This window comes from Berghia stephanieae, chromosome 3 (assembly GCF_034508935.2).
Source record: "Berghia stephanieae isolate SIO BIC M18660-M18661 chromosome 3, UCSD_Bste_1.3, whole genome shotgun sequence".
NCBI lineage: Eukaryota > Metazoa > Mollusca > Gastropoda > Nudibranchia > Aeolidiidae > Berghia > Berghia stephanieae.
Genome location: NC_088362.1, coordinates 23,636,834 through 23,659,877, shown reverse-complemented (window position 1 = coordinate 23,659,877; position 23,044 = coordinate 23,636,834). Strand labels below are relative to the sequence as shown.

Sequence of the window (23,044 nt, the reverse complement as noted above, 5' to 3'; positions counted from 1 at the left end):
CTAGGCTGCTATAAGCTGTGGACTGTAAAAAGAAATAAACAAAAAATGAATATTACAGGTTCAACAAAGAACAAAATACCAAACACAGAACATTTCAGGCTCAAAACCCTTCTTCAGCCAACAACAAAAAACAATAAAGACATAAATACATTACTAAATTCAATCGTTATTTCGTACCCTTAAACAATAAAAAATGCTTTTTTTCTCCCCTGTCAATGAGATCGCTTTGTCACAGACCAGTCAGAACACAATGGTTATTACATTGCGTGAAATCAGTGTTAGTTCATATAGAACAAAAAGCAAAAGAAGGTTATCAGTATCAGTGGATAGAACTCTCAAGGGTCCATTAACTTTCCCTGTTAGCTACTTGTCTGTCAGCGGAGGTTAACTAATGAAATGGATGGGGGTGGGGGCGATTATGGACATTCATGGTCTTAGATATATTTATGGACTTATGTTGGAATAACCTAGAAAACAAAAATATATTCCACTTTATTATTTTCACTTTAAAAATCAGTTGTTTTTTTTTAACATCAGTCCAAATTTGATATTATTGTAATTAATACAAATTTTTTTGTTTTTGTTTTATTTTTTTTGTTTTTAATATCGGAAGACTTGGATCTACTAAATTTAAGTGCCTGTAAATTTTGGTGCATTTAAATAAAAATTTTGGTATTCAAAAATCATCAGCAATATCGCGTGGATTTTAATTAAAATCAAAACTAGATGTGTGCATCTGTGTTCTTGTGTGGTATTATCATATTGGCACTGGATTTTCTTGATTTATTCTTAGTTGTTAAATGGCATTTGAGCACTGATCACGAACAAAACAATGACAACACACATTGGAGAGTGAAAGCGTAACTTGCATACCCTTTGTAAACGGGAGAAATACACATTCCAACGTTGTTGGAACGCATCCTCTCTCAGGCACTGGTCCACACATCACATTGTTGTGTATTCAAGGGTCTGACCACACCCCCTTTCTTTCCGCCATCTTGAAAACCCCGGTAAAACTACTACACCCCTGGATACTGGGTGGGGATCCTGACCTCCCATAGTGGGCAGGGAGGTACAGACTGTGTCTTCTATCCCCTTATATCTGTTTTCCAACATGCTTTCTGTCTTTGTTTTGGAATGAGATTACTTGGTTTTGTCTTGGCCCTGGCCGGAGTCCTAGCTGGGAGGGAAACAGTCAAATGCATAGATATTTTTTTGGGAGATGATATTTTTTTCCTTGTAAATCATCTCTCTGTCATGTATTATCCTATTTATTTTTAATGTATAATGTAAGCATTTGAGTGTATTCCTCCTTGTTGGATTTTGTGCTTGTGTCCGGATGAGACTTATAGGTGATCTCAAACTAAGTACATTGAAGGTATGCTCTTGGAATCTACATCTGATCCCTATTTGTTCCTAGTTCCCCCTTTGTCTTATTTTCTCTTGGTTTCTTTAATTGTAATTCTAGAACTTTTTACTATCCCATTTTCTTCCTTTTTACTGGCGCTGATATGACCGTAATGTGTTGCAAGCGCCGTAAAACCCTTAAAAACAAAAACAAAACAAAACACCCCTGGATAACGACATAATTTTCTGGTCCCGGACGATGTCGTTATCCAAGGGTTGCACTGTACATTACTAAGAAAACAGATCGACAGCAGCTGTGTTCGTGTTTGGTATATTGCTCTTTTTTTTAAGCTGTTATATTCATTTTTGTTTATCACTCTCTGCTCTAAGGGAAATTTTACCCATTTGAGAAATATATCGGGTTAGAGTAATACCAAAACCTGACAGTTGAGGTTAAGGACATGAGACATGAATACAATACAAAATCCACCATACTGAAATAAAAAAAGGTTTCTTTTGTAAAGAAAAAAATATTTGGGATTAGAGGAAAGACTTCAGAATCGTGGAATTCTCATAATCAATAACAATTGACTGTATGGCCGTGCACATGCGCACGCACACACGCATTCACACACACACACACACACATACGCATATCTAATCTAAACACCTCACCTCAGTCTCCTGGCCGCGACGATCATGGAGAAGACATGAGAGCTGATCCTACAGCTATTCTGCACCATTCATCTGTGTTTTCAGCCTTGTGGATGAGTCCATCCATGTCCATACTTTGATGTTGTCGACCCAGTTCTTATTTTGTCAACCTCTCTTTCTCCCATCCACTTATACACACACACACACACACACACACATACACAAACATACTAATTCATATAGATATGGAGAGACAGATGCAGGAATTGGTCATAGAAACCAGAATGACATGAGTTATTATTTTATCATATATCATACACAACAATACTCAATATCAAACATAAAGAAAACAAAACAAATATAATATCAATAAATTAGCACCATGTCTCTACAACACAACTGACCATCTAAAGTAGAATAAAATAGTGTTTTAATCTAGATTCTATCTCTAATCCTTTGAAAAATCATCATTTTATATCATCACCAAAAAACATGGCACATCGACATAATATTTCTTTGCCATTATCACAATCGTGGAACCACTAAAGATAAATGTTTCTAACTAGTTAACCAGGAGTTTAAGAAAATTTAAGCGATAGTAAATAGGAAAACAACAACGAAATACCCTTTATAAATATAATATATAAAACTTTGACCCTCTTGAAAAACTAATTGGTTTTGATTAACAAAAAAAATTCACTAACTAGGAAAAAAATGGGGGGGGGGGGGGGTTGAAAAAAAAACCCATTAAGAATAGAAAAGCGATTGTCTGTGTGGCCAATTTTGGCCAAGTATGTGGCCATCTGGCAGCCCTGCTTCAGACAAAAAGCTGAGTGTCATACAACAGGACCAAAAAGCCGCACCTCCATCAAGGCACAAGTACAGGATATCCGCTAACAGGACATAATATAAATCTACATGAGAATTAGTTAACAAAAAAATAAATAATGATAACTACAATTATTTTTCTTCTTAAAATGGCATTAAAACTTAGTTGCCATTAACAACAACAAGATCAACAACAAGGACATCAAGCCATATATAATACTGTAATGTGTAGTAACTGGTTGAAGAGCTCCACTTGTATAACTTTCAACCATGGAGACACAATAACAAAATGAGCACCAGATTAGACCATCATTTCAAATCAAGTTTCATCATTACTCGCTAAAGAATGGGTGGGATTGGCTCACACTACATTACAACTTGGTAGTTTATTTTGGGTTGTTTTTTTGTTTTTTGTTTTGTTTTGTTTTTGTTTTTTTTTGCTTTTTTTTATGGGGGGGGGGGGGGGGGGGGTAATGTCTTGGTTTATTTGTCATTTTCTTTTGGTAAATCATGTGTAGAATTCATCCAAGTAAAATGTCAAATGATTAAACTTGAATTACTGTTAAGCAAATAAAATAATTGGAAAAAAAACAACTTCTGCTTTCTAAAATGCTGGGGGGACTAGAAATATAAGGGCACTGGAAAAATACCCGGTTTGGATCCGGGCCGAGGCAAGTCCTTTGTTTTCTGTCCGACCAGCAGTGACTGGGTAGCTGGATCTGTCAGCTCTTGCAACACTAACTTTGTGATAGAATAGAGTCCTGTCTAAATTATATCAAGAAAATGTTACAATATGGTAAATGCTAGGGACACCGTGACAGACTTGAGCTCCAAGAACCCTAATGGATCTAAAGGATTTTTGTTGTTGGCCAAGTGCATCCATTGGCAATAACAGCCTTATCGGTCAGTTGTTATGAGATAAACAAAGTGTTTGCACCAAAAAAAAAAAAAAGAAGAAGTTAATTTCTAATTTCAATTCTTTATCGAGTAAAAATAAAATCTGAAACTGTATACACACACACACACACACACACACACGCACACACACACAAACATATTTTTGCTCTGCACCCAAGCACACATATATACACAAACTTTCCAATCATAATTTCTCTCATCGTTTATCTTGTTACAGGTGCACAATGAACCCATTTCACCAAGATAGCCTCGGTGAAGCCCAAATTGCATTGATGTGACTTCTCTTGCTGAAAAGGGTAAGATATGCAAATCCCATGAGAGTAGAAGATAACCCTACACGGGGATTTACAGACCTGCCAACCCTTCACATTCTAAAAGTGGAATCATAACATCAAAAAATAGGAAATTGAGACAAAAAATAGGAAATTTCGTATTAATGGATAATTTCGGTATCAAAATGACTTCCATCTTTGAAACCAAACACATAAAGACAGTAGTCTGGCACAGCTGGCAAAACTACATATATCAGGTGTGTTAGGTAATGGTATGGGCAAGGGGTAATGGAGTGCAATTAATTTTCCTACTTAGCTCCCTCTTGGAATCATTAAAAAAAAAAAAAAACACCTTTATCACACACACCCCCACCCCCTTCCCCCTTTTTTTCTTCTTTTTACGATTATCATCATATTTTAAAAACGGAATTTTAGAGATAATGACGGAATAACAGAAAGGAAAAGTGAAAATAGGAATGATTCCACCAAAAGTGGAAGGGGTTGGCAGGTATGGATTTAGTACCATGGACAGAATGACTTTAGACCTTTGACTTCTAACTCATCTCCAGCAAATAGTTTTTAACCACCCTGGGTAACGGCAAAGTCTTCACACCACGAGCCAAGTCTCTATTCAAAGCTTTGTAGATGGCCAATCTGGACAACTCTTTGAGCGCCCTGGGTCTCTCGCACATGAAGGTCACGATGGCTTGAAGGTCTAAGCTGCCGTCGCACATGACAGAAACGGAGGAGAATGGTCCATACGTGTGACTATTTAGTTTTGAGGCTGGAATGTGGACACCCACTCTTACAGTGGTCAAGCATTCCCGTAGAGTTTTCTCCGACATGGAGTGATAAAACAACAGCAGGATTTTTTGGACAGACGGGTCACGTCGAAGGGCTTCTCTGTCTTTGACCTGGATGGGGCAATAATGTGTCAGTAGAGAAAAATGATTACTTAAATAAATAATTAGAGTGTAGAGGTGAAGGATGGGAAAGGAAACGAGGTAGATCATGAGTACAAAAGTGGAGTTTGAAAAAAAAAAGCATCAAAACCATGTATTATAGAAGAAGAAGAAGAAGAAGAAGAAGAAGAACAACAACAACAACAACAACAACAACAACAACAACAACAACAACTACAACTACAACAAAAATAATAAGAGCAATAGGAATGTGATAAGAAGAGGTAGGTACCTTATAATAATAAAGACATAAATGATAAAAGTGCACCAATACCTCATGAATGTAATGAGCCAATGGCTGGGTGCCAAGTTTCTTGAGGAATATGGAGCTCTGGCAATGGCAGATGATCGGCTCAGCAGGATACGGCTCCAGATCTGGATCAGCTCCCCACTGGAGGAGGGTTTGGATCCATTTCTCCATCATGGTGAACTCGATGGATGAGGAAGCATGGCTGGCCAGACGGACAAACTCTTGAGGATGAAAGGATTGGGGAGAGGTGAGGTAGTTCAATGGAGATAAGAGTATACAAATATGTGAAATCAATTTTCTGAAACTGGCATTACAGAGCTGCCAACCCATAATGCTGTTAAAACAATATTAGACAATTAAAACTGAGAATTTTAACTTTAATGGAGATAAGAGGATACAAATATGAAATCCTTTTTTCTGAAACTGGCATTGCAGAGCTGATAAAACGATATTAATATTAGACAATTAAAACTGAAAATTTTAACTTTAAAATTCAAGCCCCCCCCCCCCCCCCCCCCCCTTCGTTTTACATTCATAAATTAAGAATTCTTAAAACAAATCAATAATCACTCTTGATTGTGAAAGTAATGAAATATTAAGAAATGAAAGTTTTTTGTTATGGAATGCAATAAAAATGAACCATAAATAAAATTTAATGACTCGCAGATTCAGCATTTAAACTGTGTTAGGGAGCGTTCACATATTATGTCAATACTTTGGGGGGGGAGGGGGGGTCTGCCAAATGTTGACAAGTGTTGACATGGGGGAGGGGGGGGGTTCATACCCAAGATTATGTCATCAAAAATTTGGTTATACAAATAGAATAAAAACACACCCAAGAAAAACACTGTAAAAGTTGAAATGAGAGAAAGCAAAAAGTATGTATTTTTTAATAGATTAATATGGTGAATAATAAATGGGAAGAAGGCTCAAAAGAGGTTGAAACTGCTGAACTGCTTACAATCTCATACCCAAATTTTAATAGACCGACAAGACAGCTAGGTTTGATTGTTTTGTTTCAAGTTTAGTCAAGGCAAAGAAAATCCCATAAAATTGAGTTGTTTCTCATATTCTTTTTCCTCTGCAAAACACATGATTACTTTACAAAATGAGTACTAAAAGCAAATTGAGTTTGTATGACAGATTTGTTGATGCATATCTCAAGGCACACCCTGATATTAGGAAACGTCAGTTTGCTTTACATCAAGCTCAAGCCTTGTGGAATGGGCTGAAATCTAATAAAGTTGTGGACCAAGAGAAGGCTGATAAAATGATACTTCAATAAATTAGAATGTTTGAAGTTTACCTTAACACACATTTCATTGTGTTATTTTTTTCAGTAGCATACAAACATGTCTACAATAGGGTTTCCGTGACGTGAAGCGGATTAGTAACATATATGTTATTATTCGGATAGGACATCAGTCTTCACAAATTACTTTTTACCAGATCAGGTGATCCACCTACACCTATTCACTGCTGGGTGGACAGGGGGCCCCCGAAAAAAAAAATGTGGCTGCGATGGGAATCAACTTGAGTTGTCAGGTCTTCAGCCACGCTCTAACAACTGAACTACTCTAAACATGTCTACATCTTCAAAATGGACTTTTTTTTTTTAACATCGTGTAATGCTGGCTACCAGTATTGAACAGTGACAAAGAGGTATATATCAAATTTCACACCTTTTGGCACTCAGTTGTTTTTACCTCTTTTCCTCTGTTCAATATCCACCATCACATGACTTTCAAGAAAAATAGTCCATTTTGATGATGTCATCATATTGGGGGGAGGGGGGGGGGGGGGGGGGTCAAGTCAATGATGACAATTGATGACATGGGGGGGAGAGGGGGTCTAAAAATGCCAATTTTTTGTTGACATAATATGTGAACGCTCCCTTAACATCACTAAATTATCACTATATCATTTTTTCTGGTAGGGTTTTCTAAAGACCTTAAGTAATAGAAAGAAAAAAAAATCCCTCAAAAACGGGATAATCCCAAGGGGATAAATAGGAGTTGACAGTTCTGGGGAAAACAGAGACAGTTGGAACATATAAATATTAAAAGTTAGAATTTACTGAGCTAACTGAATTGGAAAAAAAAAACACCCAAAAATCAGAACTATGGGAAAAGCCAGGGCAGGTTCCTATAGTTTTGATTGTTTTATCTTTAATACCCTCCATATTAAAAAAAAAAAGTAATACCTTGGCATTCCCCCCTCAATTCTTACCTATCAATCCATTCCCGCTGCCTCCCTGTAAATGCTGGTAAATTTTAGTAGTAGTCGGATTTGGATTCAATCCATACTCCAATAGCGTGGATAAGACATCCTTCATCACGTCCGCAAACTGTATCCGTAATGACTGTGGGGAGCTGTGCCTTCGTGGCTCCTGTCTGCCATCCATGGGATGGTGGTCTGACTGGAAGCATCTCAGGCAGATCAGGGCCACTGATGGGGAGTGATAGAAAGAAGAAAAAAAAAAAAAAGATCTCTCACATATGTTTTTGTTTGTATTTTTTGTTTTTAAAGGTTTTACTGCGCTTGCAACACATTAAGGTTATATCAGTGCCAGTAGAAAGGAAGAAAATGGGATAGTAAAAAGCTGTAGATTTACAATTAAAGCACCCAAGAAAAGGTAAAAAATATGGGAATTAGTTCAAATAGGAAACAGATGGAGATTCCAAGAGCACACCATCAAAGTACTTAGTTTGAGATCGCCTAAAAGTCTCATCCAGACGCAAGCACAGGTCCCCACTAAGAGGAATACACTAAAATGTTTACAAATTATTATATATATAAAACACACAAAATTAATACAACGTATAAAACAGAGAGATGATTTACAACGAAAAAATATCATCTCCCAAAACTCTATACATTTGACTGTTTCCCTCCCAGCCAGGACAAAAATTAGTAATCTCATTCCATTACAAAGACAGAGAGCATGTTGGAAAACAGATAAAAGGGGATAGAAGACACAGTAAGTGCCTCCCTGCCCACAATGGGAGGCCAGGAACACCCACCCAGGAAGAAAAAGATATCTCACATACACCCAATATATATTAATATACAAGGTATCAAATTACACAACAAATCATAAAGAGATGGAAATGTGAACGGAAAATTGAAGGCTGGTGCACATACAGCTAATCACGATAAAAAAATTAAGCTGAAACAGAGGGGAAGGGGCTGTCTAGGAATTTGAGATGCTGAGTTTCTACTCACCCCTAGGGGGGGGGGGGGGGGGGGGAGAGAGAGAGAGAGAGAGAGAGAGAGAGAGAGAGGAGAGAGAGAGAGAGAGAGAGAGAGAGAGAGAGAGAGAGAGAGAGATCAGTTGTGCACCAGCCTTCAATTTTCAATTTACATTTCATCTCATTTCATGTTGTTGTCTCTCTATCCCCACCTCCTCCTCCACTCTCTCTCTCCTTCCTTTGCACATATTGCCCCGACCCTTTCTCTCTCTATATATATATACATACCCCATACCCCCCCCCCCCCTCAAGAAAATCTTATAGAAATGCATTTCCCATGACCATTTTTGATGAAAACCTGATGTAACGACTGCAGACGACTTACGTAGGGAGTAGGCAGTCCCTTGGTTCTCCACAGTAAAGTTGGGATCTGCCTTGTTGGAGAGGAGGACGGTAAAGGCTTTGGTCACATGACTGTGTTGACTACAGATATTGGCCAGGTCGTCATAGAGCAGAAGTTGGAGGAGGAGAGTGAGGGGGGTGTGGCCAACCTAAAGATATGGGGGGGGGGGGGGGGGGGGGATAAAAACAATGAAAAACTATTGGAATAATAAAATGACATCAAACGGATAATAAATAAATAGATAAAACATAAATAAATTTTCACTTTTTATACAAAGCATTTCATCAAAAAATCAAAACATTACATCCAGAAATACCGGCAAACAAAGCTATGACAGTAAAAGTGTGGGCACCCTTTTAGAATAATTACCCTACCTGTTCTTTTAAATCAAAACCTCGGAACTAGAACAAGATCCAATGACCAAAAAAAAAACACGTAGATCTACAAAAATGTCAAACTTTATCCAGTGACAGACTGTCCTGATGGACCTTAACTCACTCAACCCTAACACCGACTATATCCGTAATTTACCCTGGTTAAATTTACCCCTTGCCTATTTATTACATTTCTCTGAGACAAATTATAGGCGTAGTATCAAAGCTAATGGTTTAAGTTTTTGCATCTTAATGGTAGTTGAATAAAACTATCTATGTTCATGCTCATTTTAATACATTTTTTCCAATTTTGAAAAGTAGCAAAAGTCTATAGGATTGAGTGAGTTAAGCACGAACGGGTGGAAGCAGCTGAGGCGTCCCAATCCTTCGATAGAGACGCGAAAGGCTCATAAGTCAAGTCATTACATCAAACTAACCAACAGATTCACAGTGTTATATTTATCCGATAGCAGGCTATACAACCACATTTCAATTTCAAAAAGTCAAGAGTCCCTTTTGAAGTCAATCATGTTTCCTTATCGTTATATTATATTTCCATAGAATTAGATGAACTTCTAAAAACAAAACACGAAGAGAGAGAGAGAGAGAGAGAGAGAGAGAGAGAGAGAGAGAGATAGAGAGATAGAGAGAGGGAGAGACAGAGAGAGAGAGAGAGATTGCTAGAATACTTTTTGAATTGATTTTTAAAAATCAGAAGTATGTTGCAATTAAATATTTGAACAATATTTTGAAAAGAAAAAAGGAATGAAACAACAACAACAACAACAACAACAAATAAATAAATATATAAAACAAAAACAATTAACACTTAAAAACATAAAACTGACAACAGCTACAGAGTAAAACAAAAACGCATCCATTTTCCCCATGCCCTTCCCTTTCAGGCATCTTCTCATGCAAAACCACCACTGATATCGTGTCACTTTTGACATTTGGTTTATCTAGGCTGTTATAAAAACGTAAGAGTCAACAAAATTCAACTGAGCACAGGTGTCAAAAAATGACATATGACATGGTAGTGATTTTCCAGAGAATCCACAGCTTAGTCACACAGCAAAATTCAGCTGAAACTCTCTGAGAAAATCCCAAAATCCAGGAATTCCATGGATTATCATTAGTGATCTGGTTTTATAACTCTTTTGAAGCTATGGATAAAATTGCTAATTAAAATTCAAATTTATAAACTGGTTGACAAAACAAATACTAAAACAATTTGCTACATATTTACAAAAGTTTAGGGGGTCCTGATAGGTCAGTTGTTAGAGCACTTGCTTCACACGCAGAGGGAGCGAGATCGATCCCAGGTGCAGTCAAAAAAATTTTCTGACCCCCCCTGTCCACCCAACAGTGAATGGGTAGATGAGTCTGTGTTAGATTTGGTAGAAAGTACTTTGCGATAGAACAGCGTCCGATCCAAATGATAGCAAGTAGTTGCTATTATTTATTTCAAGCTATAGAAACCGGGATAAACTCCGGCCCCATGGGTCGAATGGCTCTGAAGGACTACTTTTTTATTTTACAAAAGTTAAAGTGTTAGAATATAATGAATTTTTTAAAAATTTATATCGTTTGGTATTCAAGAAAAAAAACGTAAGTCTTACAGCACACTTAAAGTTTGGATCAGAACCAAAACGGAGGAGGGTGTCTAAGGCTGATGCCATTGTGGCAAAGTCAATGCGATAATCCGGGATGAAGATGTCCGGCTGGGCTGACTGGATGCATTCACATCGGTCGTGCCTACACACCGCTTTCAAGGCTATGTGGAGCATGCGACTGAGGGGAGTGAGCCCGGGACTGTTCAAGAGGTGTGGGTCAGCGTTGAACTCGAGGATTAACTTGACGGCAGCCAGAACCTGGAACGAGTGAAGAATGGAATGAACAGAAGAACTGTGAGCGAGTACTACTAGCACTGTGTCAGTAATGAGACTTTCATTAATAATAATAATAATAATAATAATAATAATAATAATAATAATAATAATAATAATAATAATAATAATAATAATAATAATAACAACAATAATCAGGCCTGTAAATGGTTGGTGAAAAAATTGTCGGAACTTTTTGAAACACGAAAATAGACACAACAGGACAAAAATATGGACACAATACAGATATGACATGTCAATTGACTAGTCAAATCATGTCACTTTCCCCTACTTATTTATAACGAGATCCTAATTTTATGGTATCAAAAAAAAAATCCCAATTATTTGAGGTCCCAGGTCTGAGTTAGTTGTAAAATGAAAGGAAGTGAACAATTCCTACCCTTTTGAAGGATGTGTATCTAGACGTCAAGTGCTCGACACGGTAAGCTGCGTATCTTCGCTCCTGTGTGTGTTAAATGTTTACGCTGATTCTTTCATTTATTTGGATTAATTCTTAAAGAAGAAGAAGAAGAAGAAGAAGAAGAAGAAGAAGAAGAAGAAGAAGAAGAAGAAGAAGAAGAAGAAGAAGAAGAAGAAGAAGAAGAGATAGAAAAGGAGGAGGTGGTGCGGTGGTGTTAGAGCTTTCGAAGAAGAATATATATTTCGAAGAAAAATAATTATTTCGCATTATTTTTTTGCCGTCTCACATCCGGACGGAACCAAAGAAATATAGAGACTGAGAAATAAGAACTGGAGATATGCATGTGTGTCGGTAGCAAAATAGAGAGAAACCTTCTGGTCCGGTTCGACACAGTTCTGTGTGTGCATTATTTACTGCATAGGTGTGTGTGTGTGTGTGTGTGTGTGTGTGTGTGTGTGTGTGAAGACGACTTGCGCGAACTCTCTCTCGCTGGCTGTGGCACAGTAGCCAGGCAGTGAATACATACACGTCTAGCGGAGCGTGTAGGTGGCATGATAATATTATAGCTAACTGATAAACGGCATGTTTTGTCTTTGATGCGACAAATAAAAAGTTTTTTGTTTTGTTTTTTTAAGTCGGCATTTGAAACGGAATAAAATCCAATTTTTTCGAGGAATGAAATAAAAGTCTTTTATTTTCTTTTTTATTGGTTCTGTTCTTTGGGGTTACGAATTTTATTTTTACTATTATATATATATATATATATTATATATATATATATATATATATATATATATATATAATATATATATATATATTATTTTTTTTTTTTTTTTTTTTTATAGCACTTATAGAGCAAAATCGTACTGTGGGAAATCCGACAATAGACGGAAGATTTACAGGCCTGAATAATCATAATAATAACAATAATAATAATAATAATAATAATAATAATAATAATAATAATAATAATAATAATAATAATAATAATTGACAAACATTGACAGATACCTTACTCACACTCGAGTTGAGTGAACTAATGTAGGATTAACAAAAAGACAAAGTTAGGTTTTATACGAACTGATTGGTATTACATCTTTTTTTTTGTAATTTTCCTCTCCTCATTCACTTTTTGGTGCCCTTGATATCTAATTAATCATCATGCGAAGCTGTCCCATTTCTTTGTTAGGCGATTTAAGTTTACACCTTCTGTCTTTGTTGAGAAACTGACTGACATAAAAATTCTCAAAAGACATTTGATTTTAGAATATTTATGTCCCAAAGAGCCAAGTTATTTCTCTATCCTGACACTGTGACATCCATCAATTTGGTTTGCCTCAAGATCTGTCATCGTAATAACAAAAGTTGCTACCTAGTTATAATAATAATAATAATAATAAGCATATTTTTATATCGCCTTTTGTCAAAACCTCAAAGCACTTTTTTTTTTAAATTAATAACAAAATATTTTAAAATATTTTTTAAAATAACAAAAAAAAAATTATAAATAAGTAAAAAAAAAGGTCATTGTTTACCCAGGTAACAATAATGTTTCAAGTCCAATTCAACCAAAATATCAAAACAATTAAGAGCATAAAACGGGCATCAAGACATCACCAATACAAAAGTCACATACAATACATTTAAATATTTTCTGAAAAGATATGTTTTCAAGTTTTATTTTTAAAATGACTATTGAGCTAAAAAATTTCACAGATTGAGAGAGATAATTCCAAATCGTGGGTCCGAATTTCATAAGAGACCTATCGCCAAAATATTTAAGTAATATCTTATCATAAATTGGACAAATTCGATTTTTTGTAACACTAAGGATCCGAAACAACTGGACCAATCGTCACCAAATTTTGCATGGTGTTTACAATTGACATGAAGATGTTTGCACGTATTGAGATTGATTAGATATCATGATTTTACCGAAAAATCTAATTTGTTTCGTCAAATCTCATCAAATACAGACGCCATCATTTTTAGCATGTGGGCTGTGTGTCAACCATCTGGTTAGCGAGTATGACAATGAGTTGGGAGTACTTGCATTGAATCGATACCAGTTAGTTCCTCTTATTATTTTGAATACAATCAATTTCCTAAAATTTATATGAACCATTTTACTTTCTTAACATCAGGAGAGAACTCTACAATAAATGAGCGAAATGTATAAAAAAAATAATATTTGAGATTTTATATAGCGCATTATCCACTAAACGTGCTCACAGTGCTTTACAAAGGGTAGCTGACCAACAGCAACACATAACATGTAGAACGAGACATGATGCCTGTTAGGCGATATTATAATTTTTTTCTGACAGAGACACCGCTGTTAATGACCAGGAACTCATTTGACACCTGATCTAAAAGCAAGTGTCATACAACAAGACCACATAGCCGCACAAGGAACAGGAACAGCTCATTAAATGAACAGCTATACTTGTAAACATAAAATATCATAACTTTTTTTTAAATCATATCTACAAATAATAATAATCATATGTTGTAACCAAAAAAATTGACGTGTATTGAAACAATAAGCATTTTAGTTATTGTCATTATTATAATTTTATTATTATTATTATTATTATTATTATTATTATTATTATTATTATTATTATTATTATTATTATATTATTATTATTATTATATATTATTATATTATTATTATTATTATTATTATTATTATTATTATTATTATTATTATTATTATTATTATTATTATTATTATTATTATTATTATTATTATTATTATTATTATTATTATTATTATATTATTATTATCATCCCTAACAATCCTAATTCAAATCTCCAAATAAAAATAAGAGGCTTAAATCAGAATTTAAATATTAAAAGATTACATGTGAGGGATCCCAATAGGTAAGTTGGTAGAGAACTCACACACAAGGGAAAAGAATCGATCCCAGATGAAAATATTTATTGTCTGACCACGTCTTCACCCAGCAGGATTGGGTAGCTTGGTCTGTTAGATCTGATGGAAATGCAATAAACTGGCATCTTATCCAAAAGGTAACAAGCAATTTCGATTTCTCCATGGGCCTTATGACTATAAAAGGATAGGAAGGAGTACTACCTGTGTAAACAACGGTAATCCCTTTACCTGATTCTGATAGCTTTCCTGTAGTTGAGGACGTGGACTCTTCCTCTGGGGGTCCACGTAGTTTCCCCCTGTGTATGAGACATGCGATATCAGCATGTGGAGTGGGGTCTCCCCAAGGTGGGTGTAAGCATTTACCTGAATGAAGGAATGGGTGATTAAGGGGTTGGGGTAGGGGGAGGTGATATCATTAGTCAAAGATTAAATGGAGAACTCAAGCATGTGCTATTATCACAGCCTGATCATCAAGCTGCAGATCAGATATAATAAATTGAGCTTTATATAGCGCAATATCCACTAAAAGTGCTCAAAGCGCTTTACAAGGGGTCCCTGGTCAACAGCAACATTTAACATGTAGGACGGGACATGACGCCTGTTAGGCGATATTACAATTTTTCGGACAAAGACAAATGTTAATGGCCAGGTACTCATTTTACACCTGAGTACAGTGAGAGAATGTGAGTAAAGAGCCATTTCCAAGGACTCAACTATGCGCCGAGCGCAAGGCTCGAACCCAGGACCTTCCGATCCGAAAGCGAGTGTCATACCATTAGACCACATAGCCGCAGATACTCTAAACACATTTATCCACTTGCGATCTAAATATAATAGAAATATAGAATAGAATAGAATTCAATTTATTTATCCCGAAGAGGAAATTTTACCTTAGGATCTATTCCAAGAGTCAACAGGAAAAATTCAAGAAATTAGCAGCGGTGAAGCACTGCAAGATGAGCTAGGACGAGATGACTTGCTCAAGGTCACACAGCACTGCGGGATAAATATAACTAGGTATCCTCTGAGTAGCATTGTGCTATGCTGACCTTTTCATGTATCACCAGGTCAATCCAAACAATGTATCCACGACACATTCAAAAGCTGGAGAGCTCCGCTATATGTGGATTGGAGTACATCACTTTGTCCCAAGCAACTAAGAGCAGTGTTTATCAGTGAAAAAAAAAACAAGGGTCCCACACAAGAATATATATATTAAAAAAAAAAAGGTAGGTCCAATGGCTTTAAAATAAAATGAATTGAGCTTTTTTTTTTTTTAGCTTTTATATAGCGTAAAATCCACTAAATGTGCTCAAAGCACTTTACAAGGGGTCCTGGCCAATAACAACATTTAACATGTAGGACGCCTAATGGCGATATCATAATTTTTTCGGACAGAGACAACGCTGTTAACAGCCAGGTACTCATTTTACACATGAGTACAGTGAGAGAATGTGAGTAAAGAGCCTTTTCCAAGGACTCAACTATGCGCTGAGCAAGGCTCGAACTCAGGGCCTTCCGATCCGAAAGCGAGTGTCATACCACTAGACCACATAGCTGCATATAATAGACCTGTAAATGAGCTCTATAAAAATTGACTGAGACTGAGACTGAAACTGTACCTCACTGAAACTCTTCGTATCGTATCAGAAAAATCCAAAGAATCGAGATGAATAGTAAACAGCAAGCTCACTTGAGCAAAACAACGGCAGAAAACCAATTTACGTGGGAATTTATTAGGCTACTTACAATTAGGTACCCACATCAGTGAAGAAACGGTCAACAAATTTGTTTACAATGTGAGGCAATCGAGATGTGCTTGTAGCAATCATATAACTTTCGATTTGAAGGTGTCTTCATAATGCACTTCCGGCATTCGCATTAAACTTTTGAATACTTTTAGTTATGCGAAGTAAATGTGGTCAATTTTGGCTTAGACGAAACAGTGAAATTTATCGCTCGGCAGCTCAGTTAAAATTGGCTACCACTGGGATCAAGACAGGTTTGGAAAGTGAAAAGATAATTTCACGAAGGCTGTGTGAAAATACACTGGGGTGTGTTCAGACACAGCAATTCTAAAAAGCGTCGCTTAGCCGTGGCAATATATCCATCGTAAATATAAACGGCCCCTGAGCTATGCGTAGCGCTGTGGAACATTCCTAATTACTTCACGGTCATTTGACTACGATTCATGAATTCTTTCTTTCTTCTTCATTTCTTTCTTTCCTTTTTAAAAATATTTGAATTTGACGAATTGACTGATTTCAGTTAATTGACTGAGAATTTACAGGTCTAATATAAAATAAAATAAAATGGAATCATTTTTTTTTCATTATCCCTGGATAGAAATCTCACTGACCAGTCATCAAGCTCTCACCTCCTGCTCCAGACCAGTGGTCAATAGATATTTGGTTGTGTCATATATGGTGAAAAGGCCGTCGATGTTCTGACGGTAAAGACGGTGTAACGCTGTTTCCAGGATGCCCTCTGACCTCAGATGAACGTCTGCACCGTTATTCAATAGGATGTTAGCACATCTGGTGATCAATACATATTTATTAATTTTTTTTGTTTGTTTGTTGCTTTAGGTCTCTTCCAACACAATTGAGGTTATATGAGAGACCGCTGAAACAAAAAAACAAGCAATCTAACAAAAATAGTACAAATGTAAATCAAAATCATAACCTAAAGATATCATAAGCTAAATTATAAATAACCAAGAACAAACAGGCAGAAGATTTACAGAAAAAAAAATATCCCCTGTCAAAAATACAATCACAAACCAAAGAAGCAGGATAGGCTAGTAAAGAGAAGAAGAAACGACATCACTATCGGATCGTACACCCATGCGAACATCATAGGTATATGATTCAAGGGTGATGCTCCCATCCAACCACCCGCATATTTATTAATAATGGTAGGAGGGGGTGGTGAGGTAAAATAGAAGAGGGAGAAGGATAAGGATGGGGAGGAAGAGAAGGAGGAGGAAGAGAAGGAGGAGGAAGAGATTGAGGAAGAGGAGGAGAAAGATGAGGATGAGGAGGAAGGAAAGGAGGAGGAGGAGGAGGAGGAGGAGGAGGAGAAAAAGAATATAATGTAAGATGATACATGACGCTGTAAGGAGCTACAATTTTATATCTTTGACACAGACAATGTTACCAGCCAGATGCTCATTTTACACCCGAGTACAGTGAGAGAATGTGATTAAATGCAATTTTCAAGGACTCAACTTTGTGCTCCCTCCAACAGGACTCAAACCAGGGCCTACAGGTCCAGGATGAGTACCATACCACAAGACCACAAAGCCACACAAAGATCTCATTATACTTTGAGGGAGACTTCATAATGCTTCTTTTAACTCACTCAACCCTAACACCGACTATATCCATAGTTTACCCGGGTTAGTTTTACCCCATGCCTATTTATTACATTTTTTTAAGACAAATTATAGGCGCAATTGTATCAAAACTAATGTTGTTAGTTTTAACATGTTAATGGTAGTTGAATAAAACTGTCTTTGTACATGCTCATTTTTAATACATTTTTTTTCCAATTTTGAAAAGTGGCAAAAATCTCTAAGATTGAGTGAGTTAATAAACAATTGATGAGAAATCATCTCCTCATCATCATCATATTCAGAACAATTAAAAAGATAGATAAAATAAAATCCTGATCACTTTATAAGAAAATGTTTTCTCTTAAGGGCTATCTTGAAAAAAATGAAAAGACAAAGAATCTGCTAAAGGGAGAAATAAGCATAAATAAATAAATTCCTTAATTAATACATTAACAAACAAACAAACAAACAAACAAATAAATAAATAAATAAATAAATAAATAAATAAATAAATAAATAAATAAATAAATAAAATAATTAAATTTAAAAAATTAAAAAGCAGTAGATTTGGGTTTGATAGGTATGAGAGTCAAATCTACAAATCTTCTCAATGAAAAAGTGACTCAACTCTTCCCCCCAAGGCACGGCTGCCAGTAACGGGGTGTCGCCATTCATATAGCTGTTGATGTACTCCGGATAGTTGTGGACAAAGAACCGGATGCAATCCGGTGCCCCTGCCTTGCAGGAATCCATCAAAAGGTTCTGATAGTAAACCTCGTTCTTGGCCGATGCTGACTCGTGGTTCATAATGGCCTGGGTGGGGGAGGGAGAGAAGGAGGGGGGGGGGGGGGGGGGGGAGGGGAATGGGTGAGAGGATACATAATGAGTAGGCAAAGCTGCAATAAGTCTGTTATTCATTTTTTTTTAAATAGTAGGCATGCAATAAATCTTCACATTATTATCAGTTTATATTTACTCATTTAGAATATGCTACATAATAGGATTCAATAGTCTGATGTCATGTCCGTCCAGCAACGAGCAGCTTGGTTCTAAACAAAGAAAATCGGTACTTTTTATTCTTCATGCTGGCTAGAACTTTTTCACAAGTCATGTGATCAGAATGTATAAAAGTCAAAACATGACCAGATTTATAATGTTTTTCTCCTTTGGATATACTTTTATGCTCGTCGGAGAAGTATTTCATAAGGGCATCCGCCATTGTTCCGATAGTTTAGAACCAGTTACTAAGTTACTAAGCGTCATTACGAGGGAAGTGACACCATGACTGTTGAAGCCTTTTGAGGCTATACCAAAATGTCATTTACATGACGTTCGCCACAAAAATACTTCTGTACTTTACTAAGTTATTTGGAAAAGCTATGGTAAAAAATCAAGTTCACCAGTTTCTATTTTAATAATCTCAAATAAACCAAAAAACTTGCAATCTAGCTCCAATAAAATAGAAAGACTTTCTCAAAAGGTTAAAAAAAAGTTTGGACAGAGTATCGACTATGTCCATATTATTTCGACACTTCAAAAAGCTATACTATAATTTTGATAGTCAGTTTTTGTTTTATTTTTCACCATTTAACTAGGAGAAACTAATGAGAGTAAAAAATTTTCCTTGGTTTTTCAAAATGACTTATTAAATAGAGTTGGCAAGTAAAACACAACACTGTTGAGGTTCTTTTCTGACACCCCCTCCCCCAACTCAACAGTGATTGGGTAGTTGCAGTGATTGGGTAGTTGGGTCTATTAGATCTGGTGAAAAGACTTTGTGACAGACTTTTAAGTCCTATCAAAAAGGTAGCAAGCAATCCCTGTTGTCTGTTTCATGCAACAGAAACTGGGATAAACTCTGGCCTCATGGCTCAAAAAGGGCTATTTAAAAAAAGGCAAGGTTGTACTTTATTCATGACTGCAGACCTCGGAAATTATCTTTAAAACTGCTAGTACTGAAGACTGTAAATCCACATAACCATTTTATAAATGACTGTACAGTCTTAAAAGAATATTTCTGTCGTTGTATATGACAAAGGGGGCAGATGAAAACAGAAGAAGATTGTGGTTCCCATACCTGTACACAGGTCAGCATGTTGGTGTGTATAGCACACTGGATGGGAGTCACTCTGTGCGTTTTACACAAGTACACAGGATGTTGTGTGAAGCTGAAATAATGCATCTCGTAGCTCACCGGAATATGGGGCTCTGGGTAACACATGCCTCTCTTTAAGTTACACTGCAAATTAAAACATTCAAAATTAAAAACACATAAACAATAAAAACAACGTGAGTTGGTAACAATGGATGGAATGGTCCTCACTTAATCAGGACATGAAAAGGGATAAGAAACAGAGATTTTTGGAGAAATTCTTTTTTTCTCAATCACTGTGTCATCATACAAATTTTCAGATTTTTGTCATGTATCAAATCCAGCTTTCAATTTGAACTTCTCATGGTTTCTGAATAAATTCTTCAGAATAAACTCTAGTCTATAAAAAATGTTGCAGTTTCATAAGTTCTAACCGTCTCCTACAGAACAATAGCTAAACTTGTCAAGCAATGAGTGAACCTCACCTTGGCACCGAGGTCCAGCAGAAGTTTGAGAATGCCCACTTCTCCAAGGTGCGATGCAAGATGAACGGGTGAGCTGCAATAGTAGCGGTCAAGGTCACAGCCATGGGTCACCAGGTACACAATGACTTCTTTACGTCTGGTCATATCAAAAATTTTAAAAAATAAATTTTTTAAGACAATTGCCTGTCAAGGTCATAATGCTGGCTATTCATTAAGAAAAATAGAGTTGACAACACAACTTTTGTCTCCCAGAAATTCCTGACACCAGTCACAAGAATTTCCATGCCGTCATAATGAATTTAGGTGGTCCCAATAGAGTTGGAAGAGCACTCGCTTCACACACAAAGGACCATAATCGACCCTGGGTGCATTCGAGATTCTTTTCTGACCCCCCTGTCCAACCCGCAGTGATCTGGCATAAGTACTTTGTGATAGACTAGTGTCCTATCCAAAGGATAACACAAGCAATTGTCCACTTCATTCCATAGATACCCGGGCAAAGTCCGACTCCATCAGCCTATTTGGCTCTGAAGGACTTCTACCAAAATTGTATGTTTTAGTGATAATGTTGTTGTGGTGGATATAGAAGCAGTCAGTTTTTTTTTTAAAAGGGTAAAACGATAAATTGAATAGAAACATATGATGCTAAGAAGCGGAAAAAACTGGAATAGTGGAATATTAATGCCTGTGACATGGGGCTTTTGTGGGATGTCATGAATTATTATAACATGGGACTCCAGCTTAACGCATGTCTCCGACAGGACGATTTGCTTGTAAATGTCTTACATAAACACATAAAATCAAAAACCACAAACAAGACTTGCTATCTATCTATCCCAATATAACATGATATTGTTCTGAGTTCATGCACATAATGCTTATATGATATGATATGATATTATATGATATTATATTATATTATATTATATTATATTATATTATACTATATTATATTATATTATATTATATTAATTATATCAATTATATATTATATTATTACATTATATTATATTATATTATATTATATTATATTATATTATATTATATATTATACTACAGAAAAGATCATTCTAGCTACCAACACCCTCAAGACTCCCGTATATGTAATCATCTGCTACCATAATCATCTATAGCTCTAGCTAGAGATGTTAATTTCTGCTGCTTATAAAGCCACCACCTCCACTAGCAATCTAAACACTCCACAACCACAAACATCACCAACAACAAAACATCAACAACAAAAACCCAAGCTACCATCATCACCCACCCACCCCCTTCCTCCCCACCACCACCACTATGACAATCACAACATTGCTACTACCATAACAACTACCACTCCTACCGATACCATCGCCACACCACCACCAACGGCGACGACGATGATGACAATGATAATGTTAAAAATTTCTTATACTTATAAGTAATCAATCATTTATTAGTTAATTATTTTATTATTATTATCATTATTATTATTATTATTATTATTATTATTATTATTATTATTATTATTATTATTATTATTATTATTATTATTATTATTATTATTATTATTATCAATAATAACAACAACAACAACAACAACAATATAATAATAATAATATATAATAATAATAATAATAATATAATAATAATAATAATAATAATAATAATATAATGATGATGATGATTACAATGATGATGAATGAGTGTAGTAGTTGAGTAGTAGTACTGTAGCAATAGTATAGTAGTAGTAGTAGTAGTAGTAGTAGTAGTAGTAGTAGTAGTAGTAGTAGTAGTTGTAGTAGTAGTATAGTAGTAGTTAGTAGTGTAGTAGTAAGTAGTAGTAGTAGTAGTAGTAGTAGTAGTAGTAGTAGTAGTAGTAGTAGTAGTAGTAGTAGTAGTAGTAGTAAGTAGTAGTAGTAGTAGTAGTAGTAGTAGTAGTAGTAGTAGGTAGTAGTATAGTAGTAGTAGTAGTGTAGTAGTATGTAGTATAGTAGTAGTAAGTAGCAGTAAGTGGTAGTAGTAGTAGTAGTAGTAGTAGTGTAGTAGTAGTAGTAGTAGTAGTAGTAGTAGTAGTAGTAGTAGTAGTAGTATTAGTAGTAGTAGTAGCAGCAGCAGCAGTAGTAGTAGCAGAGTAGTAGTAGTAGTAGTAGTAGTAGGTAGTAGTAGTAGTAGTAGTAGTAGTAGTAGTAGTAGTAGTAGTAGTAGTAGTAGTAGTAGTAGTAAGTAATAGTAGTAGTAGTAGTAGTAGTAGTAGTAGTAGTAGTAGTAGTAGTAGTAGTAGTAGTAGTAGTAGTATCAGTAGTACCGGCAGCAGCAGCAGCAGCAGTAGTAGTAGTAGTAGTAGTGACTCAGAGCTGCAAACCTACCGCAAAAAAAAAAGAAGGAATTGTTCACTTTTTCACTCGATTGTCCGCCTTTCCGCTTTTTCCCTCATTTTGTCCACTTTTTACTCAACCGTCGGTCTCGGATTGGCTATTTAGTCAATTGTATATTGCGTGGCTCCAAAAAATAATTTTACTCACTTCAATTCAGGTCACATTTTATGTGCTGTGCGATTACACTAATACCGGGTATCGCAGAGACGCCAATATAGAGCAGTAAAGTTAGGTGCCCCAAACGTAAACAAAGGTCGAGAAGCACGTGGCAAACCACATGTTCCTGTCTTGACAGCTCACGTTCCAATGTAAATAATAGAAAAAAATAACCTTTAAAATGTGGCTGTTAGGTGGCAAAAGAAACA

At 35.9% G+C, this 23,044-nt stretch overlaps 1 protein-coding gene across 1 annotated transcript in view; it reads right to left on the bottom strand.

Moving 5' to 3' along the window:
- Positions 1-2,716: 2,716 nt before the first annotated feature.
- The window catches only part of LOC144967385 (uncharacterized), a 56,563-nt gene continuing 36,235 nt past the window's right edge, over positions 2,717-23,044 (bottom strand). Inside the window, exons 4-13 of the mRNA XM_078904517.1 lie at positions 20,323-20,458; positions 19,823-19,984; positions 18,374-18,558; positions 16,786-16,945; positions 14,637-14,771; positions 10,822-11,073; positions 8,808-8,973; positions 7,461-7,679; positions 5,256-5,452; positions 2,717-4,933 (exon numbers count right to left, since the gene is read on the bottom strand). Of these exons, the coding sequence (XP_078760643.1) occupies positions 4,574-4,933; positions 5,256-5,452; positions 7,461-7,679; positions 8,808-8,973; positions 10,822-11,073; positions 14,637-14,771; positions 16,786-16,945; positions 18,374-18,558; positions 19,823-19,984; positions 20,323-20,458 (1,972 nt within the window). The 3' untranslated portion in view covers positions 2,717-4,573. The remainder of the gene's footprint in view (positions 4,934-5,255; positions 5,453-7,460; positions 7,680-8,807; positions 8,974-10,821; positions 11,074-14,636; positions 14,772-16,785; positions 16,946-18,373; positions 18,559-19,822; positions 19,985-20,322; positions 20,459-23,044) is intronic.